Below are 21,092 nucleotides of genomic sequence, written 5' to 3' on the forward strand. Positions count from 1 at the left end.
TATTTTTTTCTATCTGCACTCTTGTCTGATGACAGTTTTAATTTAGCAAAGAAAGAGTGCATGATTAGGATTTGATGGCAAATTACTGAATTAATTATATAGCTGAGTGGCACTGAAAAAGCTTCATTAGTGACTGCCTCCAAACTACATATGACTATGAAAAATGAATTTGCTCTCATTTTATCATTTAGCCATGGCCGTTGGATATTTTTTGAGGGCCATGCTGGCCCTCATCTGCACCACGTTATACTTCAGTTTCGGCAGCAATGTGGACTCTCTTGGCCCTGAACAAGACCTTACCTTCAGCCATGTCTATAACATCGACATTCCAGGGGGATCCAGTTGTAAACTGCCAAACCAAGATGAAACAGGTGTAAAAACCTTTACACACAAAAACGACTGCCTCTGAACTTCACTTCATTGTATTAAGGGTTACATTTGGTGATATGTTATAGGTCTACAGATGGAGAGCACCAAGAGTGGCGAGAACGACATCATCTTCAGACACAACATTAGGCTGCAGTCACCCAAATGTGACTGTGAGGAATCTGAGACTTTCAAGTCTCTCTTGTACAGAGTGAACGGCTTGGAGGAGGAAGTCAACTACCTGAAAACCCAATGTTCTCAGGGATGCTGTGGCACTGCAGGTAGAACCAAAAAATTAATACCTGAACTTGCTTGACAATGAAACTGCTTAATCATGACATCTTTAGGTGTGGACACAAGCTGCAGTGGTCATGGGGCATACCAACATGACACATGCAGCTGCCTCTGCTATCCAGGATGGGAAGCACCAGACTGCTCAGTATCGTCCTGTCCGGATGAATGCAACGACAATGGCCGCTGCGTGGATAGCAAGTGTGTCTGCCATCATGGCTACACAGGCGATGAGTGCGGCGAGCTGATGTGCCCTGACAACTGCAATGACAAGGGCCGCTGTGTTGACGGAAAATGTGTGTGCTTTCCGCACTTCACCGGAAACGACTGCAGTATCCAGAAGTGTCCTAATGACTGCAGCACTAATGGCCGCTGTATAGACGGCCAGTGTGTGTGTGATGAGGGCTTTTACGGAGAGGACTGCTCGTTGGGTAAGCTACTGTATTTTGTTGGGGTTTTTTTGTTTGTGCAATAATAATGGGGTACTTGGTGGTGTGAAAGCAATGCAGCTCAACCTCCCATGGATGGCCTTATGGTGTACGCTTTAGACAGCAAACTATTGAGACTGGCTCAAGTGCCTCTGATGGCTGCAGCCAAGTATTGCATTCAATTCCACACATTTGTCAGAAATGAACAATTACTTAAATGACTAATTGGTTATTATTCAGATGAGAAGTGCAGGTAAAAAAGCACCTCTAATCCTCAACAAACCATGTTGTTTTTGGTTTACTTTGAGCTAGAATGCTTTCAAATCGGACCAAAGAAGCTCTGAATTCCCAACTGTCTTGAATTCTGCATAATCTCTCAGTGCAACCAACAGCATGGGTGCCAGGGTCGTGACCAATATCCTAAACTTTTAATATCCTGGAAAATATATTCTAGTTTTTTCATCATTTAGTTGTCCCTCATGCTAGTGGAAAAAACCTGCAGTTCTAAATCATTCCTTTCCTTTTTCAGGTTATGCTTGGAACAGAAGTACAGTATCCTAAATTTTGATTTCCATGCTTTTCCGTGCTGACCCTACCGCAAAGGAGACCACCTTCAGTTTTCAATTATGCTCGACAACCACACCCTAACCCTAAAAAATAGGAAATCTTCCCGCGGATATAACTAAAATAGTCATGTTCCTTACGTTGAGAAACAATGACACCTTTATGTTTAGGTGTCATGATATTTTAGGTATATGTTTTATGTCACTGTGTAGTTTTACCACCCACCATGCACCAGAGCGGCCTATACAGTCATGGTTGACTCTAAATATCTGCCAACGTGCTAAAATGGTCACAAAAAAAGCAAGTTCAAACATGATGTCATCACATCTTTACTCATTGTTAAATACCTACATCTTTGGTATGCAAACAATCCACTCAAAGTTTATGACTGGCAGGGGGTCCTTTGAGTGGTCTGACCCCTGACAATTACTTCCTTCATTTGGCCTTCAAATATTGCATAATACCACAGTCTGTCTGTCTTATGGGTTTCCATCAAGCATTACCTTACATACTGTAGCTGTTCCTACGGCCTCAGGAGTGGAGAGCATAAGTACATGTGGCAATTTATGTCCAGACAAGCAGAAAGGCGAGCAGCTGTCACCGGTAACGAAAAGTCTAATTCACACATTGAGGTTGTAGATTCCGGTTTGTGACAGGCAATTTCAGTTTATCAAAGTGCTCAGTACTGAAAAAACCCCAAAACAAAACAGATTTAAATAGCAAGTTGTGTGAATTCTCTGACACTCAATTCTGCTCTATGTTATTCTCTATTTTTACCCACAAAAATGTCGTAATATAATGTCTGATTCTCCATTAAATATTTTAGCTGTGTACCCCCTCCAGCTGCATATTTAGTGAAAATAAGGTAGACGTGTGTGTATTAAGGCACTATATTGAAATCATTTAAATAATGCTGCCATTTCTGATACCAATTATCCATGAGTGAGATCGGTGAGATCGATCACATGAATTAACTCTAACTCTAAATCAGGTCTAATGGTGACCCTGGCCAATAAGCACTCATTTTAAATAAATTGAAAAATGTACAGATATTTTCCTCGAGCAAAATTTTCACATTTCTGCTCCACAAAGCTTTGTTTATTTAAATGTATCTATTCATCTACTATTAATCCACCACAGAGGTTGCCTCATTCATGGAAAGCCTTACTCTGGAGAGCTGCTGGCTGGCTGTCTGCTGTGTCTTGGCTGCTGTTATGTTACAGTACACCACCATAGTTACATACCTTCTTCTTCCTCATCCTCATCTCTGACGTTAGTTGTTCCATCACCTCCAATGAAGAGTTTTGCATGCTGATTAGCCACTGAGGACAGATGGATCTGCACCATTTGTAACTCGGTTCCATGAAGAACATGACAAAAGAGGAGAGAAATAGTTTTTAAAATGTGTTAAAATTAGGGATGACCGATTAAATTAGGTCACTGATAATATTGACCAGATCAGCATCAGCATTAAAAATGATATTGGGAGACATTGGTGTCAGATTTTTGGCCCCCAAAATGAAATCCCGTATTATAAAAACGCTGTATAGATGAACATTTTAATGATGGCATGGCCAAGATGACATCACAGTGTGTTCACCTACATTGCAAGCCCACCTACTTTGTGCTTTCCACAAGGTCTTGTGGTCCTGGCCATTCTGACTGTACTGAAGTCAGCTAGCTTCTCACGTTAGCCTCTGGGATGCTAGCTCATAGCCATTCAGTGAAGCACAAATTTGAAAGACTTGACGTTCTTGCCAACTCGTCGATTTTTTTGGTAGTGAATTCAAGTTTCCCCATGATAATATAAGGTACGGCATCTCCACTCCTTTGCTTGACATTCAACTTAGACGCGGCGCTGACACCTTGATATCAGTGGGCAGACTGGGAATCACACCGATGCGGCGTGTAAAAGATGACCTCATCAAACCGCCTCTCAAGCATGTAAACGAATGAGGTTAGCTAGAAGTTGGCTTACTCCTTCCATACATCCATTTTCTAGATATGCTGGCAATAGTAAATGAACAATTATTATTATTATTATGTTACCCATATATCTGTATTGAAAATTGAGAGTTGGACAATATTGGACTTAAGTGTTTTATTTGAATATTAATATAATTTTCTTTTTTAAAATAATGAATTAACTTCACATACATTCAAGTTAACGAGATATAGTATTAGCTGTTTGCATCACAACCACCATGAAGCACAGTCACTGCTAAAGTTTCTCAAATCTCAAATCACTTATAGCTTGAATGACGCCCAGGACAGACTGAAGCTGTGACACCCCCACTCCCTGCTAATGAAATAACATGTTCTTGGATGTAATTGATCAAATATAATATTAAGAATCAAATATATTTTATTTTGGAGCAACTACTGTTGTAATTTGCCTTTTACCTTGTAAAAAGGTACTGCCCCCTCACTCTTCCATTTGGTTTGATCCAGATCACGTTTGGGCAGCATGAGGGCCCGAATATCCCGCCTGTAGAGGGCGCCCATCTGCCACACATATGCACTGACTTGATGAGGATATGAGCGCTGAGTATTGCCCATGTGACCTGTAGCAAGAACTACCACTGATCTTGTTAGTTTCTCTGCTAATTTAAATAAGGACATTTCTGTTACTGTATATACTTTCATTCATAAAACATAACTTCCACACTTACTTCCTCTCAATGGACTCCATGAGGATCTCATGGCTGCCCACAAAATTGCCTGATAAAATTCAAACTTACCTAAAAACAAAGCTTCAGTAGGATTTATTACACTTGTAACCGACCATTCTATTATTTGTATTTCAATAATACAGTACACCTACTGGCAAAACGTGTCTCTTCTTTTCTACAGTCATCAGTCCCCAAGGTCTAAGGTTGGTCCAGGTAACCGATGTCTCCATCCTTGTGGACTGGGGCCCCGTTTCTGGGGCCGAGTATTACGTTTTAACCTATCATCCTAAAGGTCAAGGGACTGCATTGAAGAAGGTATGTTTTCTCTGTTATACAAACAAGTATGTTTATAATGACCCATATTTATTCTCATTTTAGGTTCAAGTTCGGAACACAGAAAGCTCCTACCTCATCAGAGGCCTAACATCTGGGCTTACTTACATTGTCCAAGTCCATGCTGTCATCAGGGGCATCCAAAGTGAATCAGATGACATTGAAGCTACCACAGGTGAGCCTGCAGGTTGTGTAGTGGTTCACGTAGACTGACTTTTATGTATTTGGTGCTGGTAAAATGAGCAGTGTTCAAACTGTAACGTACAACAGTTATGGAAGCCTCCAGTCCTGTTATTAGACGTGGTTGGATGGCTTCCTACAATACTTACAATTAAGTAGTGTATGGAAAGTCTGTCAAAAACAACCACCAGAAAGTGTTTCATTAAGATCTGGTTTGTTAATGCTCAGAGTTGAAGGCTCATTATGAGGAAATGACTGCACGGATGTGTTTAATGTGAATCGGACTTCCTCACTGATGTGAGGGGAGACAGATGTGAACAGACCGGACAGATTGAGGCGGATTCTTAAACGTGATTACAGTTGCCATGGAAAACCAACACTTATGCACTTGGTCTGGATTGTGAGTCTGCAAAGAAGAAGGCTCAGCAGAGGCAGATATTAAAATGTTGTATTCTTGTGTTTAACATAAGAACTATTTCTGTATATTAGAAGAATGGCTACCCTGATTAGTCGATTAATCCATTGACTCTGAGGAACTGCTGGTTGATTAGTAGTGTCTAGAATCAGATGAGGAAAAATGGGGTGCACTTCAGCTTCAACCAGCAGAGGCACTAGTGTTGGCTAGTTTACTATCTCAACAACAACATGATGTCGGCGATGGGAAATTGAGCTATGTTCAAATAAACTTCCACTAGAACATTTAGAAATCCTTCCACCTCTTTAAAGTATTGCAAAATTATATTTTTTTAGGTCAATTTGCCACATCGCCAAGGAAGGATTTTTAATGAGTAGAACTACACTACACACATCATACAGAAACAAGCTCTTAACATGATGCATTATGGGGATTTAACTGTTTTTGGCCTCGGAAAAGGTACAAACTGTGGTGCCCACTGATTAGTCTTCATGTTTACATTAATATGTAGCATGCACCTTAAAGTCCATGTGTATCCTTCCTAGGGGTCTCAACAGTCAATGACGTCCGAGTTCTTGACCAGACAGAAGTCTCCATCCAGGTGGACTGGAGCAACCCACGATCCAAGGTAGATTACTTCCGGCTGACGCACACCAACCCATCAGGACAGGAGAAGGAGATGAGCGTACCGAAGAGCCAAGAGGCACGAACAAAACACACAATTACGGGTAAGGGGACAATGATGCTGACATTTATAAGAAGCAAATTTGAGATGGCAGTATGCTGACTGCATTCTTTTCTGCAGGTCTCTATCCAGGAACAGAATACCTGATTACAGTGCAGGCCGTTAAAGGAACCTCTGAGGGCAACCCTTCATCTATCACAGGTTCTACAGGTTGGTGTCAGAACATTCATTATTACCTCCTCCAAGCACACGCATGTTAGTTGGCTGCTTTGTTGGAGAGCAAGATTACACAAAACTGTACCACTGATTACTATGAAACATTTTTTGGATAACTAAAATATGTGCATAGCAAGAGCACATTTAATTTTGATGCAGACTGGATGAAAAATTTGGATAGAGTTGTTCATTTTTATCACAACATCATGTAACTTTGATTACTGTTACATTTTGGAAAGAAGCCGCATAAAGGGCAGTATACATCAATATATTTAGCATTTTCTTTTTTTTTTAACTCCCTGCCCCAAAGTTGGTACAATCCTGTATAGACTTTATAATAAGCACACAGTGCTGTTTTTTGTGTTTTTACATTTATAATACATTAGCTTTTACTGTAGATAGTTGTTAGATTATATCATAACCCCCTTGAGACCTGGCAGCACCATAATATAATTTTTTGTTGCCGACCTGATTAAATGCAGATGGTTTATGTTACTTACGGCCATTTGTGAATGGGACAAACCAGATAAACAGTTCATGGAACTGAAGCAACAAGGATACAGTGTGTGCTTTTAATTGGTCTACTATAGACCTCGACTTTTTGCCCTTGTAAAACAGCCCCAGAAATTAACAGGAAAATCAGAATCCTGTTGTATTTGACAACATACAATATAACTTTTACACACACGGCCAAAGATAACAGGAATATTAAAGAGTACAGTACCACCACCATGAGCTGCAATTATGGGTTAATGACGTAAAGGGCTGGAATTTACAAGCTCATAACATGGGCTATTTCGAATGGTGCGTGCTCACAGTGAGGGGAAACGTGATATGATTTGGTGTAACGACTACAAGATGCTAGCCAATGGTTGAGGTGATGTACTGGATCCATATGGTAATGTTGGACTTTGAGGGACATTTGTTTCGACTGGTTTTTAGAACACAAGTATAAATATTTATCATTTTGTATTTCAAATTGTTGCTGCTCATGAACTCATAGCTAATTTCATGGTTTTCAGTTGTATCATGTCAAAACATCATTCACCTGCTCATTTGGTGATTACATGTGGTTATGAATGTATGTCAAATCTCCTAATCAACAGACTCTGCCCATGCAAGAGGTGACCATCCTTCGTTTTAGGCTTTCCAAAGATAACTGAAGTGGACCATTGTCGACTTGGAATCTTTTATCTATTGGCACCATCCAGCCATCCATTTTCAATATCGCTTGTTCTCACTAGGGTATGCTGGAGCCTATCCCAGGTGTCTTTGGGTGATAAGCGGAGTAGACCCTGGACTGGTCGCCAACCAATCACAGAGAGCATAGACCACAACCATCTGTACTCACATTCACACTTTTGGACCATTTAGAGCTTAGCATGACTATTTTTGGAATGTGGAAGAAAGCAGAACCCGCACATGCACGGAGATAACATTCTATTAAACAGTGGATACATAATTAATATCTTGGGACAGACATCTTGACCAATTAATAAATAAGGTGAGATTGCTTAAGTTTCCTCCCAAATTTGTCATTTTAGGCAAGCATCTCAGATAGCCAACTTTGGGGAAAAAACAGGCTAATCAAAGACACATGGAGTGGACCTATCCAAGCTGCTAACGTGCTAGAAGATATAAAAAGGCTTACTGTAGCAGAGAAAAGGTAAAGTAGAGGGGGAAAAAGGCTTACTCCTGCAGCTGCTCCTTATTTAGACCCAATTCAGTAGCTAGGCCCGTGTAAGCAATAGCACATGGATAAATGGATGGCAGAAGCAAATGTCGGGGGACACCTTATGTGGTCCAATGGGATCTGTCAAACCATCAAATCTGTCAGTGGTTAGAGTTAGTGTTTCACTGTGAGGAAACCACAAGCATAAAAGTGCAGATTACTCTTTATTAATTTTATGTTCTGGTTAACTATCTCTGCTCCAGATTATCATTAATGTTCATGATGAACATCCATCCTTTTTGTGACTATTTCCGCTTTAGCTCATGAGCATGTGTTTATCACTGAACATAGCATTACTGCTGATGATTGGTGTTTACCACCGTGACTTGAAAGTACATTACACCTGTCGACTTGATGGGGATCCCAAGAGCGACATAAACATTTTATTCACTGCAACGGTTAGTTGACAAATAGCTTAAGGCCGTGAAATATGCTTTGGACCATCAAGCAGTGATACCGCAAGAGAGAGAAAAAGAAGAGAAACAAAGGGATGGAGTGGAGTTTTAACACATGGATATCATCAATCAACCTTCATCACTTTGACACGAACCTTGAGGTGCACCAAGGAATAAACCCTAATGATGATTGTTTTTACATTTCACTCCACTTTCCCAGTCTCTGCGGAGTGCTTGTATACTTCCTCGCCATCATCAATCTTCTCTCAACACAAAGTGACACCCTGCATCATCATCATGCAAGGCCCACACATCTCCATGTGGTGCCACATAACCACAGACAAGACCCTCTCAGTACTGCTCAAAGTTTGCGAATCAACAGTAGCAATAAAAAGCCATCTTACCTTCTTCTTACCTTCTCAGATATCGACATTCCAAAAAACCTGATCGCCACTCAGGTAACAGAAGACACAGCTACAGTTTCCTGGGACAGGGTCCAGGCCCAAATAGATGGATACATGTTGAGCTACACATCAGATGCAGGCTCCAGTGTCGAAATCCCAGTTGGTCGTGACATGACCTCATACAGGCTAGTTGGCTTGAAGCCTGGTGTGGCCTACACCGTCTACATCTGGGCTTTCAGGAGAGACAAGGTCAGCAGGAAGAGTTCCACAGAAGCTGAGACAGGTAAGCTTTAAATATTGTCCTGTTTGTTTGATTTTTGTGTCTCAAATATGGCGTATAGTAACTGTGTGGGGGCATGAAAGGCAGGGGGGACTTTCAATATTAGTTCAGAAGTGCCAGCATGTAGTATGAATTTGTCATACTCAGCATGCAATCTCACTCATGAATATGCTTGTATGCTTCGCTACTCTCTGTTTTGTTACATTCAAGTACACCATACTGTATGTTAACACAGTTCAACATGTTTGAAAAGGAGTAGGAAGAAGCAGAGCTTATTTAATCCTACCCCTTCTCCTTGTTTATTAATTACTGCAATTACTATTTTTTTGTTCACTTCCCATGTATCAGGTAACTGATTTTCTAATAGGGGTAAAAGGATAAAATGTGTAATATTTAAGTTGGTTAGTAGATAGCTTATTAAGTGACAGAAATACATTGAACGTGGCCAATAACTTTACTGAATTATGGAATCAATGTCCACAAATTGCTCATGAACTAGGTAATTCCGTCCAAATTTTTGCTCCATTACTCCAGTATTTATTTGAACATAAAAACAAAATGTATTTCTTTTTCATTATTTTGGTCCTGTTTTATTACTGTAAATGAACACTGTACAGGCAAGATGGATGCAGGTGCAGGTGTACCACATATAGAATGGATTGATAATACAAATAAACCACACCATACCATGAATACTACATAATAGGGAGTAAAGTTTGACACAAACTTTGTGCCATAAAACTAAATGCAAGATTTACAGTATGATAACCATTACATGAACTAGTTGTGTATTTTATATAGTACCAGGGGGGACACTTGAAACAAAAAGGCAACTCACCATAATTGAACTGGACATCTTCCTGAGGGGGTGATGGCAGTGCCTGAGAGGGTGCTGAATTTCCCTCAAAATGTTGCCTTGCATGTGTATTTATGTTTTGTCGACTTGTATACATATGTCAGAGAAGTTCTGCAGCTGTTTCTGTCTCCTTGCCTTTGCAAGAAGCTGATTTGTGAGGAATGGACAGCATGGTCAGGTTTGTTTGTTTGACACAATGAGCAGGCACATAGAGTATGAAAACATTATTGCCACAGTACAGTCATACTAATACAATACAAGAACTCTGTATAACAACTCTCACACATACTGAGAGTGCACATTGATAAAAGTGCCTGAAATTTATACTTACTCTCTATTGCTGTAATGTTATATTTGTGACACATCAATAAATATACACATTAATTATTATTATTAAATAATAATTATTAATTAATTAATTCATTTTCTACGACTTATCCTCGCAAGGGTCACGTGGGGGGGGGGGGGGGGGGTCAGGGGATTCAGGAGCTTATCCCAGCTGTCTTCGGGCGAGGGGCTGGGTACACCCTGGACTAGTCGCCAGCCAATCACAGTTCACACTCACATTCATACCTATGGACAATTTGGAGTCACCAATTAACCTAGCATGTTTGTGGAATGTGGGAGGAAAGGACCAGAGTACGCGGAGAAAACCCACGCATGCACAGGTACAACATGCAAAGTCCACACAGAGATGGCCGAGGGTGGAATTGAACTCCGGTCTCCTAGCTGTGAGGTCTACGTGCTAACCACTTGCCCACTGTGCAGGCTATATTTATTATTATTTAATGAAAATATAATCATTCCAACAACGCCAAAAAAATAATCCATCCATCCATTTTCTATACCCCTCCTCCTCATGTAGAGCTGGATGCACCCACTAACCTCTTAGTCCAGGAGGAGACAGAAACCAGCTTCAAACTGTCCTGGGATCAGGTCCAGGCAGAAATCGATGGCTACGTCCTCACCTACACTTCTTTGGATGGCTCCAGTGGAGAAATCTCTTTGGAACCGGATGCTGCTTCTTACAGTCTGAGTGGTTTAAAGCCCGGTGTGGTGCACAATGTCTCCATCTTGGCTGTGAGGGGAAGCAAAGCCAGCAAGAAGACTTTCACACAAGCAGAGACAGGTTCCCTATCATTTTTTAATGTATTTTCTTGGCATAGCTGTAGGTGCTATTGACACATTTCCACTGACAAAAGTACTATGAGGTTTTAAATAGCAAAAATAATGGCATAAGCGGAAGTTAGCTCAGTGAGCACTGCACTCCATAGTGTCTGCTTTGCTGCAGCAGTGCCCTCAGTCTTCTCTTGAATAAAAAGTGTCATGTGGAGATGTGATTCACAACGAGTTGAGAGTAGGTGGAACCAATCAGTTTATGCTCCACTCAACTCTTTAGCAACTTCTATAAGTGGCTTCCACAACCTCATTAATATCATTCCAGGCCTATTAAGACATGAGACAATTTGTTTAAGAACAAAAATCCTGTTTTAATAATAATAATAATGACAACCACCACCTTGCATCATAGGTATAAAGAATCTGCTTCTTACTAATCCTCATGCTTGTTGAAACAATACAAACAACTGTTTGTAGCATTAACTGCATCTACAACTAACATATTCCCATAGAACTGGACGCTCCCGCTAACCTCTTAGCCCGAGACCAAACCGAGACCAGCTTCAAGGTGTCCTGGGAGCAGGTCCTGGCAGATATCGACAGCTATGTGCTCACATACAGCTCCTCTGAGGGCGCTAGTGGGGAGATACGTGTCGGGCCTGAGGTCGATTCTCACAGTCTGACTGGTTTGAGGCCCGGCGTCATCTACATGGTCTATGTGTGGGCCGTCAAAGGGGACAGAAGAAGCAGGAAGATCATAGGACAAGCGGAGACAGGTTGAAAACATTTTAAATCTTGGGCACTATAGAATTTGAATAACAGTACAGTCAGGGCCGTTGACAGCTGCACCCCCCCACACCATCATTATTATTATTATTATTATATAGTGTTATTATTATGAGCGGTGTCTTTCAAAATCTGAACAATCTGATCACCATCAACAGTGATGTGTACAGTGTGTTTTTCGGTGTGTTTTATTTTTCCTTTCGTAAATGTCCTTTCCGTACTCACTTTAGATTACTTTAGATTTACCTCCCCGCACTGCATTTAATGGTCTCAACATGTCCCTCTCACATATCATCATCCCTCTGTGTCGGCCTGAGCGCTCTCTGTATCCACCCACCTAAGCCCTGTCTCGCTCACAGCCGAAATAGCAGATTTCCAGCGACTTTGCTTCTTCGTCTGTTTTTCTGTTTTCTTTTCTTTTCATTTCTTTGCTCCTGATTTGTCCATGTTGGCAAACGGTCAAGCACGCTTATTGTCGCAGCGTTATAATCAAATAGTATCATGGGTTTTTTTTTGGGGGGGGGGGGGTTACGCCTTAATCAGACCACACTATTTGTGCATGAGGAGTGGTAGGGGGATTCTTGACTATTTTCAAAGACGATAAAGGCAAAAGAACCAGAAATCATTTTTTGCATATAAATATTGCACATTTTCTCCCCCAAATAAACACATTTTGAAATGAAACAGAATGATTAATCACACTTTCATGTGGGACCAGTTCTGTTCCCCTGTCAACGGCCCTGGGTACAGTAGATGAAATTATATCTGTTCCTTTGAGATTTTCCATGCTAAAAGACTTGCTTTTACATGTAAAAGCCAAATCTACCCCCATAAAACTCTTATAGCTTTACAGCTATAAATTTGTTTCACTGATTGCTGTCAACTTCAGTACTTCTCGAGAAGCTTCAGTGTATATATAATCCAGCATTGTATATATACAGATATAATTATTTTATATATATATATATATATATATATATATATATATATATATATGTATTTTTGCTTTTTATTTTGTTTTGTTACAGTATTTTCAATGTAATTTTTAAAAAATGTTTTGATAAATTTCATTTTAAAACATCCAAAACAAGAGCAACAAGACCACCCCCAATCCAGTTAAACAGGACATTTTGGAGTGGCCTTTTATTGTGGCCAATCTAAGGCACAACTGTGCAATAACCAAGCTGTCTCATCAGCATCTTGATATGCCACACCTGTGAGGTGGACAGACTATGAATCATGAATGATCAATGCTCACTACCACAGATTTAGCAGATTTGTGCAGAATATTTGAGAGAGATAGTCGTTTTGTGTACGTTGTAAGGGCACCATTAATAATACAGTACAGCTCTTGTATTGAATTGAATTAGAATTTGTAGGTGTACCACTTGGAGGCATACATGCCAAGCATTCCAAATTTCTCAGATTTATCACACTGCACATATCATTCATTCATTTTAAAGTCACAGCACATCTAGCAGGAAGTAGCAGAATCCTTTATTTTGGCAAGGAAGCCTTCTCAGAGGTCGGCTACAGTATGTTGTGTAGCTGAGTGTGGGTCAATAGCAGCAGCCACATGCTGGAGGACTTACTGTAGAACAAATGTTGCTTTGTGGCATGCAAACGTCAGGTGAAAAGTCACAACTGGGCCCTTTTTTTATTCGTTCATAAACTGACAGTTTTGGACCATAAAAATGTCTCGTTTTATCCATCAGTGGTCACATCTTTAATTTGACTTTGATTTATGAGGTGTAGACATTGGACTTTGTAGTAGTGGACCATTCTGTTTGAATTGGCAAAGTTCATATTTTATTTATTTTGCGTTTAATTAAGTACATTTTCATGATTATGTTGCGCATTAAGAGTGTTTAATCTTGATCTCAATTTTTATATTGCTGCTCCTGTCCCAGCACTGTGAAAACCTGTCAATATCTGTGCGTGTCAGAATGAGAATGCGGGAATTTATCGCTGGTTATATGTATTTTGGTACTTTGGATATTGAACTTTCTCTTTCAATTTGCAATGAAATTAATTTGCAGACTGAAATCATAGCGACTGCAAGTAGACAAAAATGAAGCTCAAGTTCAACCCATTCAAACGGAATGATGTATAGATACATTTTTAACTCTAATTGAAATTGAAAACCATGCAAAGTATAGGCATGATAACAATTTCAGGCTTTGCAGTCCCAAAATCCAAACTATAATGAAGTGCAATATTCCTTACTTGCATGAATTATTGATGTGACACCTGCTGTGATTTATCTGACAGATATCGATGCTCCCAGGGACCTGCAGGCTTTGGATGTGACCATGGATTCAGCCACGTTGACCTGGATTCCTCCTCTAGCTGACATTGAAGGCTACATCCTCACCTATAGGGATGAAGAGGGCAATATGGAGGTGTGTTGAAACAATGAAACAACATTGGGTCTCCAATGCACAAACTGTAGATTCTATTTTTAAATAATAAATCTTTCAGCGGAATTAGTATCATCAATCTTTTCAATATGAACCAGCTAAAAGATACATGACTAAAAAATACCATCTTAAAGAAGGGGTGCCATTCTGTTCAAGGCTGACCTCTGGTGGCCATTAAGTGCACAAACATTACAGTTGTCGTTAGAGATTCTACCTATTTGTTGTAATTTTGAGTGTACAACTAGAACTGTCATGACATTGACATAGTGGTAGAGTGGTTAGCACTGCAGCCTCCCTGCACCTGTTCTGTTCCAGTGTTCTTCTGCGTGGAGTTTGCATTCTCTCCATTTCTCCTGCATGACTCCTTGGATTCTTTGGTGAAACACAGTTGCTTTTATCTTCATCACTGTTGTTTTTATTTTGTGCTCAGGCTGTTGAGAAGCAGCTCGGCTCCAGAGACAGCACCTTTGCATTGTCTAGTCTCCAGGTGGGCAAGAGGTACATTGTCAGCATCATCGCCTACAGAGGCAACAAGAGGAGCAAAGTGGCTGAAAGCATCTTCAAAACAGGTCAGTGTGTTTGTAAACATCAGGCAAGATGATTTTGTACATGCTAACGTTTTGGACCTATCTTCATCAATATATTATACACTGTAGTTGGCATCCTGTATCCCTTCCCTATGGACTGTCTTCAGATAATGAAGAATGGCAACAAGAAGAGTGGCATCTACACAGTGTATATCAACAATGAGCGCTTCAAACCAGTGGAAGCCTATTGCGACATGGATGCTGATGGAGGCGGATGGCTGGTACACTGTCCCCTTTTTAGGCCATAACATTAGGTGTACCTGTATCAAAAATGCTAATTTGAATAAATGGTGGTCTTCCAGGTGCTGCAGCGTCGTAACAGCGGACAACTGGATTTTATGAAACGTTGGAGACATTACACGGCTGGTTTTGGCAACATGACGGATGAGTTTTGGATTGGTAAGGTATAGTGTTGTCAAAATGAAACTTAAGAGTAGTCAGTGTACACCTTGTGTAGCAGTGTCTGAAAATGACTCAATATACGGGCATTATTGTTTAAATAGCTGGCATGCCAAGTCAGTACAGTTTAACAAGCACAGCATCTGCAGAAGTCATGCATTACTCCATTGTAGTTTTTCAAACATTAATTCATTAATAATGTCATCGTTCACTGCCAAGGCATAAGCAAACTAAGCACCTGCTTAGGAGCCAGTGACCAGTAGGGGGCCCCGAAGAGTATTCATTCATTTTCTACCATTTCAACCATTCACACTCACATTCACACCTATGGACAATTTGGAGCCGCCAATTAACCTGCATGGAGTACCCGGAGTACCTGGGGAAAACCCACGGGGAGAACATGCAAACACAGATGCAAAGGGTGGAATCGAACTCTGGTATCCTAGCTGTGTGGCCTGCACACTAACCACTCCTCACTGTGCAGACCCCAAAGAGCAATTTACTTAAATTTTAAAAAAGCATTTTTTTCCATATGTGAGGGCCTCATAATCAAACTTTGCTTAGGGGCCCATGGAGGCTTGGGGCGGCCCTGTTCACTGTGGCCTATTAGTAAAAAAAAAAACAACATGCATATTTAAGCAAATTTAGCATTTTCAAGCATAAAAATGGCAAATGAACTAAAATAATACATTAATAATAATAATAATTAATAATACATTAAAGACATAGCCCACAACAAGCTAAAACTCAACTTAGAACCCGGAACATCACTTCCTGTCCGCTCCCTTATAAGGTAAACTGTCTTATTTTCTCTGATCTATATCTACTATATTAGGTAATACGAATGTAAACGTGCCGATATGGGTTTTATTTCCTGTCTGGATGGCTGTAAAAATGTTAAAACTTACCTTTTCTATGCCATAACTACAATATTACATACACAGAAGGAAGTTTACTTTGTAGAAAATCCACTGTTTGCTGCTTAGACCCATCAACAGATTACAGATGACTGTATTGATATGCAAGCTGTAAACTACTGTAAAGTATATCAATGCATTGGCCTTTGAGAAGACACATTTGATCCTTTATTACCTCAGGACTGGATAAGATCTACGAGCTGACCAACACTCCCACCCAGTACGAGCTGAGGTTCGACTTAGGCCAAGGCTCCGAGAGGGCCTACGCCGTCTATGACAGCTTCAAGGTCGCCCCTGCCAGGCAGAAGTTCAAACTCACCATTGGCAACTATAGAGGCACAGCAGGTGAACTTCACATGCACATATTAAAAAAATTACACCTTTAATTCATTTTAAAAGATAGCTTGAGTTGAGGCCTTAATATGGTTCTTTTGCCCTGTTGTCCAGGTGATGCCATGACCTACCACCAGGGCTGTGCCTGGACCACTGTCGACTTAGATAATGACATCGCCCTGGGGAACTGTGCCCTCACGCACCGTGGAGCCTGGTGGTACAAAAACTGTCACCTGGCCAACCTCAACGGCAAATGGGGCGACAATAGGCACAGTTTGGTGAGTGCACTTCACTACATGCATGTCAACAAAATATACCTCAAAAGTCAAACAGAACTCGGAGCTCAAACTTTGTTTTGGTGAAAATGTGATGATAACCAAAGAACAAATATTTCTATGTACTGTGACATAGGAAAAAATTGACAATTAATCCTGGTGTCCTCTCCAGCTTGTATCTATCAATCAATCTAGCTATCATTTTTCTTTGCCACCTGTCCTTACTAGGGTCATGGGGTATGCTGGAGCCTATCCCAGCTAACTGTGGGTGAGAGGCACGGTACAGCTGTATTATTTCTTTACGTAATAGACAGTGAATGTTTTATACTGTACTTGTTTTATACTACAACCTCTTAAATGGCATTTACAATTAATTTGGTTATGACATTCATGTAAATATGTTGAAAATGAACTTATATAGTGTTATCTACTTACACATTAGTTTGATAGCGGCATAGGCAGGTGAAATCCACATGAATATCTATACTGCAGTGCTATGTGCACGGCTCAGCAGAACACATGCAGTACCTTTTAAAGGTCACAAGGTGACAGTGTAGACATCTTCCTTCTCCATTACATACTGTATCTGTCAATGGCCGAGTAGTGTTACTTTATTTTAGTTTTGTTACAGAATAAGAAGAATGTTAAAATATTACTTGAAACATTGCAAAGTATTTTTCCTGGCAATAATTTCAGACTTAAGTACGTCAACTATTAGCATTGCAACATTTTGGTGCAAATTTGAATCAAACTCCAAATAGTTCATATTTCATAGTAATCATTTTCATGAAATGAAAATACAGTCATCCTTCACTTCAGTTTGAATTTTGCGGCTTCACTCTTATCATGGTTTTTCACAATACATAAATTGTGCTGTTTTGTGGTTGAATACAGGCACTAGCAGTTGTGCTATAATATGGCATATTTACATCTGTATTGTTTTCAGATGTTCATCAATATACATTGTACATAAGAAATAAGAACAATGTTTTGCCAAAATTAAGCATTTGAGTGCATTTTCACGGTTCAAATGTTGCTGTCTCCCTGTCACGTTTTTCATGCAGTAAATAAATGAAAACTACATAAATGATAAATGATATTCTTCGTCAAAATATATTGAAAGACAAGTTCTACGTAGTATTCTGGCCACTAGGTGTCAGTAATGTTACATTGATGAGACATGCCATTAGATTACCTTTGCACTGCATGGGGGCAATAGGGCTGTTATTTCATGTCTACGGGCCTCTCAAAATGTTAAAAACCATATTTATTACAAAGTAAACAGGTTTTCTATGCTCTAACTACAAAAATATAATATTGATAATATATTCTATATAACATTGAATCCTACTTGGCGGAAATTCACTTGTCATATTCCTGTCTGGAACTAATGAAATGCAATAAACAAGGAATGACTGTATAAGGCATTCAGAAGATGCATTCAAATGTGCTGTTAATGATACAGTATGTAGTACTGAACAGGCATCACTAGGCATCAGTTACGTTACTGTATCGTTTGGTGAGATACACTAACTAAAAATTTGATCGCCAGAAAAATAGGCTTTTATTGCGGGCTTGAATGATCTCACATCAGGCATGATAATCTGTTATAAAAGTCATGGGCCAAAGTAGCTAAAACTAAAAAAACTATCTCTGAACCCCCAACGTCACGACTTGTCCACCCACCACTCAGCTCCCTACGCTTTTAGCAACACGTCTTATTTATGTGTTAAATGATGTATTTACTCTTATTATGTGATGTATTAGGTAATACCAGTATAAAAGAGGCCATTATTATTATTAAGAGGCAATTTTGTTAAAAGACATACTTATGTCATAAACAGTTTTTCTATGCTCTAAATATGTAAATATTACATTTATAAATCAGGACTCTTACCCCTTTGTGGTAATTCACTTATCATGGTTGAGTGTGTAACCAATTAAGCGCAATACTGTCAACGTAAACTCAAACTGGACAGTAAATGTTCTGTGTAAAAATTGTCATCATACTGTCCTCTGACATCACTGCAATATTGCAAAAAGCCAAAGCAAAAGCAACAAGCGTGGAGGGTTCACTGTATTCTGTCATTACTTTTCCTTCCTTGCTCTCAGGGGATCAACTGGGAACCGTGGACGGGCCACCTGGCATCCCTGGACTTCACCGAAATGAAGATCCGGCCTGTAGGAACGTTCTCCAGCAGGAAGAGGCGGTCGTTGATGATGACCAGAGAGAAGAGTCTAAAGAAAGACAACATTCAATATGACACGTCCAAACTATTGGGAGAGTCTTTGTTTACTTGAAAAAGAGTTCAGTCATTACCATTTCTTAGCATAACGCAGTGTTGATGATGGAAAGCAGTGCACATAGTCCCTTGCTCTTTGTACTGTTTCCTACTAAAGCCTTCATAAAGGAACTGTTTTGTGTGGTTAGTCGAGTCATTTAATCAATTTCAAGGATGAATGCGATTGTGTGCAAACAAAAAAAAAAAAGTGTGTTGAAGTTATTTGGATCTCTAATTGAAGTGTGTGTACAAAAGTCACTAATTTGACTTAAAGTTGTTTTAAAACATTTGGTAAATTCTTCTCTGATGATGCATTCCCTTTAAAAAGTAAAGGCGGTGTTATTTGAGTAATATTTTCATAGAAACAGAAGCATTATTTTCCTATATTTAGGAGTTTTCTCATAATATCATGAGGAGCAACATTGAGGTCATTAAAATGTTTTTAGGGTCCACCATCAACTGATGAGTGTTTCATCAAAACTGACGGAACAACTCAAGAGGAAGTGACTGTGTTCTTGTCTGTGTTCGTCTTTCCAGATAGTTTCCCAAATTTAAAATAGCCTGGTCCGTCTCTGTCTGGATGGGTGCTATTTTTACAACTGGGTCATGTACAACATTTAAACACTAAATGCTACCATTCATCATCACACCCTGACATGCAGAAAGTTAACACATTCAAATTGATTAAATTGTCATTTTACCTGACATTATAAACAAAATAGGACTTTAAAATGACGTTAAGCTTGTTGCACCACAGTAATTGAATAACTTAGACGTCTTATAATGGCCTCCACCTCTATTGTGTTGGTCTTGTGTACGTTCTGTATATATAGTGTGTGTTCCTGTGTGTGTGTGTGTCACATTGACGAATAGACCGAGCGTGGGCTCAGCCTGAGCTATTTTTTCCATGCGAGTTTTGCCTCTAATAAGGCAGTGTTTGTTTAAACTCCAGGAGTCTGAGCACTTCATGGAAAGCACACAGCAGTCAGAGAACATAATGAAAAAAAAATACAAAAAGGCATGTCTGCAAACTGAGACCAATTACTTACACACTGAAATGATCTCTAATGGCTTGTGGGGGGATATTCTGGTGTTAGTTTGGGAGAAAATGACTCTGTCTTGTAAGAATTTACTTAGAAACTATACAAGAAATAGTCAAAATGGGACTAATTTCCAGCATCAGGTCGAGTCAGTTTATTGTTAAGTACATTTGGCGTCTTAAAAGAACAATAAAAGCAAACTAAAACCACATATACTCACCTTTTGATGACATGCTGGAAAATATTCACAGGAGATTATGTGAGTCTGGGAAGCAAGCCTCTTCATCCTGTTAAGGTTTTTGTGATGGTATGACAAAACACACTTGTGGAGTTTAATCTCACCTGAGTTCTTACAGTAAGTTGTGAGGCATATTTTCCATCTAATACACTTTGGGGTTTCCACAGTTATGACTAGTGTGAATTATTTTTAAAAAGTAATTAGTTAAACTTTCAACTTAATTTGCTAGAAAGTCGTTGAATTTGTATCACATTTACTCCTTCATAAATGTAATTAGTGACCAGGGGAACTATTATTGTGTTACTTTTTTGAGAAACCTTCAAATATCTGGCGTGCCTCTTGTGTTTTGTGTTAATGTCTGGATTCCGTGAATGCACCCTGCGTGTGATTGGTGGAATATGAGGAAGTGTTGTATGGATGTGATTAGGTTGCCAAAATGGTGTGCAAGTTGGAGTTCTACGGTGTTGCAACCAAGCACTGTTGTCAGAATGCAGTTAAAAACGGGCGTCAGATAAAAACACGGTAAATTTCACCGTTGTTAAAACATTGCCCGTTACTGGAAACACTAGTTCCACAGCGGTATGAGCTCATGACAACTAGCTCACACAGTATTAATATGAATACTTCACGTTCGTACGCCATTTCAGTTTTGAACTAGTTCAAACACTGACGTCGTTTAAAAAAACTATGACATCCATCACCTGAAGGGTTCTTCAACCTTACTCAGAGGCTGTAAATCGCCAACAATGTAGTCCATTATTAATTTGTCTACCTGTTGCTGGGAAATCAGACTCCTGAAGGCTCCAGGCAGTGTGACTTGGTCGTTTGGGGCTGACAGGGGGTGTTCTTGCCTGTTCCTGATGATAGTGGAAGACTTGC

At 39.8% G+C, this 21,092-nt stretch overlaps 1 protein-coding gene and 1 non-coding gene across 3 annotated transcripts; one reads left to right on the forward strand and one right to left on the reverse strand.

Moving 5' to 3' along the window:
• Positions 1 to 257: 257 nt before the first annotated feature.
• Positions 258 to 18,999, forward strand: tnn (tenascin N). Of its 2 annotated transcripts, XM_078791529.1 has the most exons (17): positions 258 to 371; positions 456 to 647; positions 714 to 1,088; positions 4,503 to 4,636; positions 4,700 to 4,829; positions 5,795 to 5,977; positions 6,055 to 6,144; positions 8,701 to 8,964; positions 10,683 to 10,946; positions 11,449 to 11,712; positions 13,994 to 14,124; positions 14,573 to 14,711; positions 14,799 to 14,950; positions 15,032 to 15,128; positions 16,226 to 16,390; positions 16,493 to 16,656; positions 18,766 to 18,999. In XM_078791529.1, the coding sequence occupies exons 2-17, from the start codon at positions 464 to 466 to the stop codon at positions 18,952 to 18,954; spliced, it is 2,925 nt and encodes a 974-aa protein (XP_078647655.1). In that variant the 5' UTR covers positions 258 to 371; positions 456 to 463; the 3' UTR covers positions 18,955 to 18,999. The 2 variants fall into 2 exon arrangements, with proteins under 2 accessions (XP_078647655.1, XP_078647656.1); XM_078791530.1 differs by lacking the exon at positions 11,449 to 11,712.
• Positions 12,710 to 20,918, reverse strand: LOC131126072 (uncharacterized protein KIAA0040 homolog). The gene is made up of 5 exons (XR_013627541.1): positions 20,196 to 20,918; positions 18,746 to 18,891; positions 16,221 to 16,339; positions 14,444 to 14,661; positions 12,710 to 14,096 (listed from the first exon to the last, which is right to left on the reverse strand). It is a non-coding gene; the product is annotated as an uncharacterized protein KIAA0040 homolog (transcript).
• Between the last annotated feature and the right edge of the window lie 174 nt (positions 20,919 to 21,092).

The sequence above is a fragment of the Doryrhamphus excisus genome, linkage group LG6 (assembly GCF_037039965.1).
Source record: "Doryrhamphus excisus strain RoL-2023G ecotype Guam linkage group LG6, RoL_Dexc_Guam_v1.1, whole genome shotgun sequence".
Lineage (NCBI taxonomy): Eukaryota > Metazoa > Chordata > Actinopteri > Syngnathiformes > Syngnathidae > Doryrhamphus > Doryrhamphus excisus.

Excerpts from the sequence above, each read along its gene's own strand:
- tnn (XM_078791529.1), top strand. The coding sequence starts at position 464 with ATGGAGAGCACCAAGAGTGGCGAGAACGACATCATCTTCAGACACAAC. Across the intron at positions 14,951-15,031 it reads CTGATGGAGGCGGATGGCTG|GTGCTGCAGCGTCGTAACAG; the intron begins GTACACTGTCCC and ends GTGGTCTTCCAG. Across the intron at positions 16,657-18,765 it reads GCGACAATAGGCACAGTTTG|GGGATCAACTGGGAACCGTG; the intron begins GTGAGTGCACTT and ends CCTTGCTCTCAG.